Source organism: Microcebus murinus, chromosome 5, assembly GCF_040939455.1.
Source record: "Microcebus murinus isolate Inina chromosome 5, M.murinus_Inina_mat1.0, whole genome shotgun sequence".
NCBI lineage: Eukaryota > Metazoa > Chordata > Mammalia > Primates > Cheirogaleidae > Microcebus > Microcebus murinus.
Genome location: NC_134108.1, coordinates 89,803,454 through 89,816,755, shown reverse-complemented (window position 1 = coordinate 89,816,755; position 13,302 = coordinate 89,803,454). Strand labels below are relative to the sequence as shown.

At 36.7% G+C, this 13,302-nt stretch overlaps 1 protein-coding gene across 27 annotated transcripts in view; it reads right to left on the bottom strand.

The window, feature by feature from the left end:
* DST (dystonin) overlaps positions 1-13,302 on the bottom strand; it is a 462,173-nt gene that overhangs the window by 143,816 nt on the left and 305,055 nt on the right. For 26 of the 27 annotated variants that reach the window (XM_020287134.2, XM_076003259.1, XM_076003267.1 and 23 more), the window contains 3 exons: positions 12,875-12,958; positions 10,322-10,429; positions 9,696-9,794 (listed from right to left, as the gene is read on the bottom strand). In XM_020287134.2, the coding sequence (XP_020142723.2) occupies positions 9,696-9,794; positions 10,322-10,429; positions 12,875-12,958 (291 nt within the window). Of the gene's footprint in view, positions 1-74; positions 2,922-3,483; positions 6,214-9,695; positions 9,795-10,321; positions 10,430-12,874; positions 12,959-13,302 lie in introns of those variants that run through there. The other variant, XM_012780801.3, reaches the window with a different exon arrangement.

The window sequence follows — 13,302 nt, the reverse complement described above, 5'->3', positions numbered from 1 at the left end:
AATGACTGAGCTATTAAACTGACCTCTCCACAGAAAACAAAAATGTAAAAATGTTTTTTCACCACACACAGGTTACTGAAATATTTTATTCATTCACTTAACCATGTTATATAGCATATGTATCTCCAGAATGTTTATAGTAGCAAAAAAAAAAAGCTGTGACAAACATTGTTTAGTGATCGGTCCAACCTCCCAGCTGTTCCATCAATCTGACAAATTTAAAAATTCAACTTTATTCATGAGGCACTAGAAGATCTCTGAATTGCTGCCTTTGCATTAGCATTACAATCATGATCGTCTTAACAGAAAGGTATCTGAAAATAGGAAGATGAAAGAATAGAGAATGTCTACAAACATAAGAAAAATACACAGAATGAAGAAAAATCCTTCCCCTCGTCAAACACACAATGCATTCATAATGTTAGCTTTTAATTTCAAAGCATTAACTAGAAATGAGGGATTGTGGTAAACATTTTCATATATAAAGAAGGTCACTATCTACAGGAAAATTCAAAGCTTTTTTCATTTTTGGAAGCAATCCAAAACCCTGCAGGCTCATGGATGTGGGAATGAATTGTTACCTTTCTCTTGATTCCATGCTGCTTTGTGAAGTGCCCTTTCAGTGACTGCAGTGCATTCTTTACTAAACGGGAACACTAACACCAGGCTGGATCTATCCCATGAAGGGGAATTTTAAAGAAACCATGCTGTGGACTTGTTGTAGTTCATCAAGCTTACACCATATTCTAGGTAAAACATGTTTATTTCAGTGCGGGCAAGATTCAAAAAACTATTCTCAAAGCTAAATGGAACCATTTTAAGGGCAGTAGATCTTTTGCTATTTTAAAAGTAAAAATCATTCTCTCTTCTGAGCACTAAGTAATTTCCAGACCTCCAGAAATAAACAGAGTATGTTACACACAATTCCTAGACTGCGTATGTAGCCGATGCCATCATACTCTGGACAGATAGCTCGAATCAGGCGGCATGACCCCTTGCACAAAGCTTTTAAACCTGTCCTATTAAGAAGAATAGTAGAGGCTAGAAATGCCTGTTATCAAGGGTTCTGACACTTCTAACAGTTTAAGCCCTGTGTGGAAATCAAAATCAGCTTTTTCTAAGGCTTCTTTATATGTCAACTTTCTTTTTGTCTGGGGACATAGTATATTTCTGGCATAGGACTTTTGATCTTTGAGTTTTGTAGCAATGAGGACGTCTATAATACCGACTTGGAGAGCCTCTTCTATTGACAACCGAGAGTGAACCTGCGGCTCTATCAAGCCCCCTGTCAAGTACTGAAATTCCAGACATCGGAGTCCCATTTCCTTACTTATGATATTTGCATTCACGGCTTCCATCACTGACATCACTTTCTTAGTGACGGGATGGCTGATCCCTGTGATGACTAATTCGCACTGTCGCAGTTGCTGGGCAAACCCCTCATCAACGAGGCCTCTGTGTAAAGCTTCAGCCACCCGGTACTTTTTGCCAGTAAGAGGATCAATGATCCCCCCTGTGCTGACTTGGGCTTCCAGGCATCTGAGGGCAGTGATCCGATCAACCAGATTTCTACGGGAGGCCTTTAGAACAGAGATCCTTTCCCCACTAGCGGTCAGCCAGTACCCTACAATCGGACTATGCAAATCCTTCTTGGGAACTAACCGACAGAGCAAAGAATCAGCAAGTTCTGTAAGTGTGATGAGGCCTTCCTGGTACTTTTTGACCATGGCTTTGTCAACCGTTCCCTGCTCGATAGCCTCATTAATATTGAACTGTAATCCTGTTTTGGTATCCGTCAGCATATGAGAAGGATGCCCGTAGGACTCAAAAAACGTGGCTTCCTTCCACTGATATTGCTGCCCTGAGAGTTCAAGATATATACTTTTTTCAATTAGGTTTCTCTGGAAAGCCTCATAGGCAGTCAGTTCTGCTCCCGTTTTAACATCTACTACAGAAATTTTATGAGTTTTCTCTACATTGAGATTGGAAATGCCCCTCTCCCCAAATGGAAATAGTAGGCACTGGCAGTCTATATCGAACACACACATTCGCAGTAATTCTGAGTAATACAGAGCTTGCCTGTTATTGGGATTAGGAAAAACTCTTGTGTTGCTGGAGGGCTCATGTAAAAACTGTAAGATGGCATTATTTAATAACCCCTGCTGCAGAGCAATTTCTGGAGGAACACGAATGCCTCTCACAGGGTCAATGACGCCCCCACTGGCAATCTGGGCCTCCAAGATATGTTTACCTTTCTGTCTGTCAAGCATTCTATTTTCCATAGCTTGAAACACTGACAGTGTCTTAGAAGAATGTGCATAGCCCACGGCTGCCTTCTCTGCCTCAAGGAGCCTAACCCTAAATTCAGAGTCAACAACTCCTTTCAGAACTGCATCTTCAACCGAGTATGTCTGACCTGAAACGGGATCGATTATAAAACCCGTTGCAGCCTGAGCCTCTAAAAATGCCAACGCCATCATTTTGTCTATGATGATTCTCTTGGCTGCTGAGGAAAATGAAACCTTTTCTTTCGTAGATTCCAGGTAAAGCCCTGCAATTGAGGTGGCTTTTGTCAAAAACTTGCTAAGCGTTTTCTGAACTTCCTCAACAGTCTTAAGACCAAGTCGCAGCTGCTCAATCGTTCTAATGTCCAGAAGCTTAGCCTCGACCAACTGCCTGGCGGTCACAGTGTGCCTGAGCCCCTGGAATTGAAACTCGTCATCCCTGACTGAACACGCATGATCGCCATCAAAGTTCTGGAAGGTGTCTGGTTCTAAGCCTTTCTTAAGGAATTCCCTCTTGAGTCCACCAGATGCTCTGTACCCTTCAAGCATCCATTCTTCGGCACTCGGAACTGGATTCTTTTCTTGTTTTAAGATTGTGACTTCTGTGTGCATATCACACTGCTTGTTCTTAGCTATCTGTAACAGGAATTTATGAGATGTTAAAAGTCACCTAAAGAACATTATTTCACTTTACCCATTCTAATCCAAACATACTTCCTTGAATTACAAAAACGAGATAAGTGAAGAGAAGAAAAACTTTCAAACCAAGGTGGGACCATGAATAACATTATTTTGAGAGTCTGAAGCTTACTTTAGATAACAATTAAAGGTATTAAAGTGCTATGTTTAAAAAAGATGGAGATGAAATTTAGCCACAGAATATGTTAGAAGTTAAAGTTAACTGCTTGGTTCTCTAGTATTTTTATGGTCATATTTTTCTAAACATATTTCCTCAGATATAACAGTATACCCACTACATCCTGTGTGCTTAACCTCAAACATTCGAAAATTAAAGAATGATAATTTATAATAAAGATTCCAGTAAATCACTAGAAAAACTACAGCATTATTTTCCTGTCAGAACCACAAAGAGCCAATCACATTAAAAGTTGTTAAAAATTTAGTCTAGGAGAGAAAGGAAACAACAGAGGAAACTCAACATTAGGTAGCTGACAAGGTCTCAAAACACAGAGTATACCTCTAAGGGCGTCAAAAGCTTCACCAGTTCCATTTCACATTTGCTGTCTTGATACTTAACAGGTGGTCTGGAATTGTGCAGGGCTTGATCTCTTATCTTCTCAAATTCTGATAGTCTTGTCAGAGGGTTTGTCTCATCAAAAGTTATCTGTAATTCAGTGCTTGTCTGAGAAAAGTACTCTGAGTAACACTGCTGGCTTTTCTCTTTCTCCAGTGGAGCCCCTGCTGGCCAGAATTGAACCTCTTTCGGTATTTGCTCAACAACCCGATGCTGCCACTTTTCTTCTAACTGCTTTGGTTCTTGAGTCCATCTCAACAGAGGAGATGTGGCTCCTGGGTGAAGTTGTCCAGTGCTCCTAGAGGAGAACTCTCCAGATGGTTGACACTCCTTCACTGTCGTCTCAAAATCTGGTTTGAAGGTACAGTCTTTGGCCGTGTTCTTTTTTTGGATTTCACACTGGAGCAAAACTAACTGATGCTCATGCTCCTTTATCTGCTGATCCATTTTCTGCTTCAGGTTTTCAACTTCACGTTTCTGGGCTATCAGCTCATCCTCAAGCTTCCGACATTTCTGGTAATGGTTTGCTTCCACGTGCCGCCCTTGTTGCACTTGCTCACGGTATTGCTGAAGCTGCTTTTCAAGTTCTTTAATATTGGTTTCACAAAGCTTCGCATTCTCTTGAGCTCTGTAGTTTTCTTGCTGAAGAGACACAAAATCAAGCTTAATGCCTGAAATGTCATTCTCAGTGATGACTTTGGACTCCATTAACTTTTCCATCTTTTTCCGAAACTCCTCTGCTGAACGTTTGAATTTATCAGATTCTTCCTGAAACAGAACCATCTTTCTGTGAGTCATCTGCTCCTCTATGGTCTTTAAGTGCAACTCATCTTGCACCTTTTTCAACCTATTATTTAACTCTTGCACCTGAGCTTGTTGTAGCTGGACTTTCTGCTCCCCCCGTCGCTTTTCTTCTTTGGAAGCATTCAGCTCTGCATTCAGATTTCTCACTTCTTTCTCGGTATTCTGGATGATAATGTTCTGCTGGTCACACTTTTGCTTAAATTCACTTACTAAACTTTGACTTTTGGCCAGATCTTCTTCGAGGCATTTAATTCGTCTATGGAAATCCTGTTCTGTTTTTGTCTGTTTATGCAAGTGTTCATTTGTGTTGCGTAGCTGATCTTTAAAACCATCTGCCTGAATTTTCAGGGTTTCACATCTTTGCTGGATAGCTTGTTTCTCCAAAACCACTTTCTCCGATTCTGCCTGAATTCTCTGCATCATTAATTTGGTTTCATTATTCTGCCTAGTAAGCTCATCTACTTTTTGTTTCATCAGTTCTGCACACTGATTACTTTTCTCTAATTCTTCATTCAGCTTTTGGATTTTATCATTATTTTCTTTTTCAGCTTTAATATTTTGAAGCAACTGCTCGTGGCTTTTCTCAAATTGTTCTTTTAGATGATCTGATTTTCTCTGGCATATTCGTACTCTTTCAAAGTCCTTCTTATCCTGCAAAGAATGAACTTGTGAATTTAAATGCTGAATATCCCTCTCAGCTACAGCATGCGCCCTGGTGATTCTGTCTACTTCTCTTTGCAGTTTCCCTTTTTCATGATGAAGAGATTCTAATTCTAACTGATAGTTGTGCTTTATTTTCTTGAGATCATTTGCTTCTTGCATGGCTTCTTCAGCTTTACCTGTGGTTTGGTTCAACTGCCTATCAAGTTCTCGGAGTTGTTGAGAATACCCTTCCTCTACTTGATTCTTCCTTTCCAACTCCAACTTAAGGCACTTTAGTGTATTATTTGTTTCATCCAGTTTATCTTTTAGCAAACGAGCCTTTTCCTCAGATGACGTTTTTTCAAGCTGGAGGGCATCAAGTTCATACTTCAGCTCCCTCATGTCTTTTTCAGCCTTCCTGTTGGCCATTGTTAGTTCATCTACCTGCTGTTTGAGTTTTTCTGCTTTCTGTTTGTCATATTCTTTGTGAAGACCAGTTACTGCCCCGCATGACGTAGCCTGTGTGATCGCATACGTTGGCAATGCATTTTCTCTACATGAATATTGAATTTCAGTTATTTTTCTCCTTGCTTCCAATTCGATCTTCTGCTTTTCTTTCAATTCTTTCTCTGCTACCTGTTTTTGAAATGCAAGGTCTTTTTCCATCTGCTTTATCAGCTTCAAGAGTTCTTCCTCATTGTCTCTCTTTCTTCTTAATTCTTCCATTAACTTATTCTTTTGTTGCTCCAGATCATTGAGACTTAAATCTTTCCTTTTAAGATGATCTTCCAGTGTTCTTCTGGTAAAGGTGTTTTCCTCTAACTGATTCCGAAAATTCAGCAGGTTGTTTTCCACAGCCGCTCTTTTAGCCTCGGCCTCTATCGTGAGCTGTCTCACCCTCTCCAGCTCCCGTTGGGCAGCTTCCTTCTCTCTCACGATGGTCTCAAGTTCCCTGCGGTACTGCTTGGCTTCACTTTCAGCCCTTATCTTCTGCAGAGCAATGTCTTCTACATTTCTCTGCTGCTTTCTCAGTTCATTTTCTGCAGCCTCCTTGACCTTAGGAAGTTCTTCCTCGACTCGAGACTTTTGCTTCTTTAGCTCGGCTACCATTTTTTCTAGTTCACTTATCTTCCCGGTAAGTTTGCTATTCTCAATCACTGTTGCCTTCTGACGCTGAAGCAGATCTGAATATGCCCCATGTTCAGAAGTCTCCTTACACCTTTTCATCTACAAGAGATGTTTTGAGAGTGTCAAACCTGTTCTATTCAAATTTATCTTAACAAACTTGGAAGCAATGTTCATAAATGTACTTACAAAACCAAGTGAACCCAAACGCAGAACAAGCACTATCACCACCACCAGCACCACCTTCTTCAGAAGAAGCTTCAGAAAGTTAGCAGTAGAAGACAAAAAACCCTTCATGACAGGTTTTCTGAAGAATTTTGTTTTGTCTCTCAGAAATAATTTTAGCTAGCTCAGGATTTTTTTAACAAGAAAGGGGACTTACAAAACATATAGATGACTCCAACCTTTTATAGATGAGGAAATTGAGATACTGGGAGGTTATATAATTTTGCAAACTCACAATGGGTGAGTGACAAAGCAGGTACTAAAACTCTCAAACAGTGCTCTTTCTGCTCTTGCACGCAACTTAGTCCTACAAGCTAAGAACAGACAACATACAGGAACTGAAGGACACTAAAGAATTTAGTTTTCCTTATCCAGCCTGATGGAAATTAAAAAATGGTATTTACATTCCCATATTTTATGGTTAAAGAAACAAAACAAAGAACTTTAGAACAGAGAGCCAAATTAAGAAATAATACTTAACATGGGGAAAAAGGGAAATATATAAAAACTTGAAATTTCTAAAGTCAAATTCCTTATTTATATTTGTCACATTATGACAATTATAATAATCAGAATTGCTAATGCAAAGGCAGCTACGGTCCCTGATGGCTTTAGAAAAGATATGCTTCATATACTCACAGATTTTGTTGCTGTTGATAATGACATGCCTCATATGAATCCACCTTGATAAGTACCTAATTTAGATACTCTATAAATATAAAGATATTTGTTAAATATAATAGCTTCTTTCAAATGTACTTAGGGATTCAGCTTCAATTTGTAGAATAAAATATCAAAAAAACCCTTTTTACTCTACTGATGATAGAATCAATCTCAGCTGGGAGGAGTACACTTTACAAAACTACAAGATCAGGGTTAGTTTATAATCACAATTTAATTTTTCTTTATTAATACCATAATGTTGTTAGTTTTGTATCATTAACTCAAAATAATTAGAAACAATTTAATTAGAAACAATTTAAAAAGTAGTAGAGAAATTATTTTAGATAATAGATTTGTTTTCATTTTAAAGCATACAAATCTTACTTGGTTTCCTCTGATTTCCTGGTCCTCAATAATTTTGATGAGAATTTCCTCTGCTAACCTAAATCTGGTTTCTAATAATAATTCATATAGAAACAAAATCTCATCACAATTTGCTATGCTCAGTGCTCTATCTTTTTTAGTTTGGTGTCAGAGTCAACTCTTTGTGATACTGAGGCATTTTTTCTATGGAAATATTGAGTTTTCAATATTTTTAGCAGATTATTTCTAAGAGGTTCATTTCAGTTTATCAAACCTCCTTTAAAACTTAGCTATTGCTAAGAGCCTTTAAGCCTTTTTTTTTTCTTTCCTGATCATGTTCTCAGGTTTAAAAAAATAAAAATTCTCTCAGAAAAAATATCTGTTGTTGAACCTTCAGTATCTTAATTATAGTCAAAGTGATTTGTTAATCATCTCATGTTGTATGGATAACTCTTAATTTTTTTAGCAAATGCAAAAAAAAAATTACTAGGAATAATAGCCCAACTGCTGGTTTGCTTCCTTGTAGATCTCAAACTTATTTGCATAAAAATAATTTTCTCAAGCTTTTCCTAAATGTTCCTCAATGATGCCCTTTAATCTCAATGATTAGTATCTAATAATATTTAGTCTATTTTGCTCTGAACATAGACTACAGAATCTTTATCACATCTGTTATCTATTATAGATATTCCACTAACATTTCTCTAGTTGATTTGGTATTACTTCTGAAATTAATTTGCATCTTTGATTTTATATTATGGAAGATCCTGTCTCAGACCAAGGTTTCTCATGTGAGTCTTCAAGACTTAATTTAAGAAATACTACACTTTTAATTCTAAAAACTGAGCTATATATATATATCTTTTACAAGATATTCCATGAATATGATCCTTAATGGTGGTTTTCTTTTCTATCTTATAGTCTTTGCATGTTCATCCATAACTATATTGTTTTGCTTTTCAATTAACTATAAATCTTTGATATTTCAAAGGATGACAGGCCTTCTGAAATATCTTTTGTTTCTATCAATTGCTAGTATTTTGCCACATCAGATAAATTGGGCAAAGCGGTCTATACACATATAATCAGATATAAGAAAAGAAAATGACTTAAATTATTTTATTTTACATTTAATTTCTGTATATACAATTTACAAGATCTGAATACCGTTTAAAATGGTATAAGATCTCTCAAAAACTAAAAATTTAAAAAAAAATTGTGGACGTTCTTTCATAGACATTCTGGTTCTCTTTTTTAAGCACAGAGGAAGCTGGTTACAAAGTCTTGCAATTAGCTGTGTTAGTGCCTTTATTGCAGAAAATTTAATTCTGAACAGACTAAAATAGTTCACAAAGTAATCACATTTTAGAAACCAAAAATGTAATACCTAATATGTTAACTAATATTTTGGCTCTCTTATTATATGAATGGAGTTATACCAAGTATAACCACCTTCAGAATTTCAACAACAGTCTAATTTAAAATGGCTAATGCCACCCAATTTATTTATTTCAGCATTCAGTGTACTACTTTTGTCTGTTCTGAGGAATAGAAAGCACACCAAGATAATATAGCATAGCACAATCCCCTTTAAGATTGGATACAATAGTCTTTTATGACAACTGATTTTTATAAGCACCTCCTTACTCTTCCCATTTCTGAATATAATTTTTAAATGCAGCATCAGAGCTGCAAAAGTCCTCCAAATCAGAATGCTGCTTAAATACTTTTATTACTACTCACCATATCTTTTTGGCAAAAACAAAACTAAAAACTGCATAATTCTTAAAAAGTAATATAGTTTTGTATAAACACCTACTACTTCTAGGTTAATGTCTTTTTAATATATTTATTACTTATAATAATTTTAATTTCTTGAAATGGTAAATCAATTTACAACACATAAAACAAATGTGTCCATACAGTATCTCTGCAAACATCACAACAGCAGTAACTATACTGAAATATACTTCTGAGAAATATACTTCTGAGCTGTGAGAAAGATGAAAAAAGTTCCACTAAACTGCCAACATTTTATAATTTAAATAGAAGCATTTAAGGCATTAACCCTATAGAGAGTCCTGAAGTGAACATTTTAAAATGCTTTTTTATTTGAGAGAATCTAAAACACAAATATCCTAGGACTTTACTCATTTTCACTGTAATTTTATAATTAAATAATTGTGTATCCGCTATAATTAAATAATTACTTGTGTCTCTGTTATCAGCCACATAAATTTATCAACGAAACCTTTTTTGCTTTCACAAACCATTTCGTAGTTCCTGCTCATATCTAGCTCCTTTGCATATATCTGTTCATTGTTAACGATTACCTCCTCCTCTTCCAGCCTCTTCAATGAATCACCAGCAAATTTAATATATTGTGTCATGAGAGTGACCAGAGCAGTATACCGAGTCCTTAGATCCATGAACTGCAAGTAAGGAAAAAATAATAAAAACATAATCTCCAGCTGCCCTTATTAAATCACATGAACTTTGAGTAATAATTATAATACTTACTGGGCTTTAGAATAGTGAAGCCCACAATAACTCCCCAATAATAAATGATAGGAATGAGCTTATTACTGTTATGCAAACCATACTAAATGACAATTCTCTTCTAAATGTAGCCATGAAGTACATCTATTTATCTCTACAGTTAATCTTAAATAAAGATTTTTAAAGGTTTGTTAAAAACCCTTAATAAAAATGCATTGTTTGGGGTATAGACTTTTCTGTCTGGGATGATGGAAAAGTTCTGGTAACGAACAGTGGTGATGGTTGCACAATACTGTGATCTCCTGAAATGCCATTAAATTACACCTTTAAAATGGTTAAAATGGTAAGTTTTATATTATGTGTGTTTTACCACAATGAAAATAAATAAAATTCTTTTAAAAAGTGTTGTTTTTTTCTATTATACTTCTTCCTCTCTCTCTCTCTCTCATACTCTTATTACCTCTTGAATAATGAGATCTGCTGAGCTCTGCATTCTTCGGCGTTTCACTGGAGATTTTTGTTGTGAATCTACCATGGCCCGGTAGGTCATTGTTTGTAATTCATAGTCCTATAGAAGGGAGTTAATAAGATAAAATTAATTAAAGCAAAGCACTAAAGCTTCATGCTATCGTGATTTGATGCATATAATTAGAACCTAGTTTCACTGAATTAACTTTAAATAAAGCAAATACAGTCATGTGCTGCATAATAATGTTTTAGTCAAGGACAGACTTTATATATGACAGTGGTCCCATAAGATTATAACGGAGCTAAAAAATTCCTAGCCCCTAGTGATATCATAGCTTAACACATTGCTCACAGGTTTGTGGTGACGCTGGTATAAATAAACCTACTATGCTGCCAGTCATATAAAAGTATAGCATATACATATAAAAATATAGCACATATGTACAGTACATAAAACTTGATAATGATAATAAATAACTATGTTACTGGTTTATGTATTGACTATATTATACTTGTTATCATTATTTTAGAGTGTATTCCTTCTAGTTATTAAAAAAAAAGAATTAACCTCAGGCAGGTCCTTCAGGAGTATCATTGTCCTGAAGACCTTCCAATGTGACAAGATGCAGAAGTGGAAGACAGTGATGATGATCCCGACCCTGTGTAGACCTAGGCTGATATGTGTATTTGTGTCTTAGTTTCCAACAAAGAAGTGTAAAAAGCAAAAAAAAAAATTTTTAATAGAAAAATTTAAAAAGCCTATAGAATAAAGGTATAAACAAGGAACATATTTTTTGTACAGTTGCACAATATGTTTTAAACTGTGTTATTACAAAAGAGTGATAAAGCTTAAAAAATTAAAGCACTTATAAATCAAAAAGTATAACAGTAAGCTAATAATAACAGTAAGCTAAGGCTAATTTATGATTGAAGAAAGAAAATTTCTTTCTTTCTTTTTTTTTTTTTTTTTGAGACAGAGTCTCGCTTTGTTGCCCAGGCTAGAGTGAGTGCCGTGGCGTCAGCCTAGCTCACAGCAACCTCAAACTCCTGGGCTCGAGCGATCCTTCTGCCTCAGCCTCCCTGGTAGCTGGGACTACAGGCATGTGCCACCATGCCCGGCTAATTTTTTATATATATATCAGTTGGCCAATTGATTTCTTTCTATTTATAGTAGAGACGGGGTCTCGCTCTTGCTCAGGCTGGTTTTGAACTCCTGACCTTGAGCAATCCGCCCGCCTCGGCCTCCCAAGAGCTAGGATTACAGGCGTGAGCCACAGCGCCCGGCCAGAAAATTTCTTTCTTATCAATTAGTGTAGCCTAAGTGTACAGTGTTTATAAAGTCAACTGTAGTGTCCTAGGCCTTCACATTCACTCACCACTTACTGACTCACCTAGAGCAACTTCCAGGCCTGCAAGTTCCATTCATGATAAGTGCCCTAGAAAGGTGTACTATTTTTATCTTTTATTCCCTACTTTTACTGTACCTTTGCTATGCTTAGATATGTCTACAAACACAAATACTTACCAATGTGTTGTAATTGCCTACAGTATTCAGTACAGAAACATGCTATACAGCATTGTAGCCTATGAGCGTCGGGCTCTACTATACAGCCTAGGTGTGTAACAGACTATATCATCCAGGTTGAAGTATACTCTATGATGTTTGCAGAAGGACAAAATCACCCGATGATGAATTTCTCAGAACATATCCCTATTGTTAAGTGACACATTACTGAACTGTGAAACTACATTTTTAGCCAGACATGGAGCTGCACACCTGTAGTCCCAGCTACTCAGGAGGCTGAGACAGGAGAATCCACTGAGCCCAGGAGTTCCAGGCATCAGTGAGCTATGACTGCACCACCGCACTCCAGCCTGGGAGACAAAGTGGGACTCTTGTCTCCAAAAGAACAAAAACAAAAAACAAAACAAACAAACACCACACTACATTCTTAGAAATCTATCCAATCCTGGAGCTGTTTCCAAGGTGGGAATAAAATCAGAAACATGTCGGGTGGTTAGGTAATTTCCCAAGTCTGTTTGGAAGCTCATGAAAATAGTTACATGCAACCTCCCTTTCCTCCAGCTGGGCAATGGAACCGCGGATCTGGAAGGCTAAAGCTGAGAAGTTGTCAATGGTAACTTGAAAAGCATGAGAAATGTCCCCTAAATGAGAAAGTTAGAAGTTCTCCCATAGAATACTCTAGCAATGGTAAAGAAAAAAGGGAGAGAGAGCAAAAAGTGATAAGAAACTAATTTGAGAGCTCTGTATTCATTAAGGTGTGTGTGGGGAGGTGTGCACACAAGCTCATGCACATGAGTGACACAGAGAATATGAATGAATCAGGGCTGTTATTTGACTCAAATTATTGAGTCAAATTCTCACGAAGAATTATTACATAAGTGTCAAAAAGGTTCAAGTGAGTATTTCCCCTTTTTACTTTTTAATACTGTGTGAAATGACCTGTATGGCTTTAAAAGTACATTGTAGAATCACATACATGAATATTGAATTTGTCTAGAGCAAATGAGCCTTCCTTCTCACCTTCACTGTAGCTGAGTACTGTTCTGCATATTTTTGACACTCATCCATTTTGCTCTGTTTCATTTCTATTTCGGACACCAGCATCTATAAATAGATACAGTTTAGTTTAGAAGAAAAAGGACAAAGAACTGTAGGCTACTCAACTATTTAAGATGCTCAGGAACTAAGAAATATGTACATCATTTAATAATATATATCCTTAGCTCTTTGCATTTAATATGCAACTTGCCTGATTTCAGGTGAAGTCAAATTTCAGGTGAAGTCACATACATGACCCACCCTTATGGGGCTTCCAAAGCAGAAATTACTAAACCCCACAAGAATTATCCAAAAATAGACTTGATGCCCTTGGCCACCACCTATTCCTGATGAAAACAGAGCTAGAAATTACCAGCCCCTAAAGATAGAACAATATTCTCAAAACATTC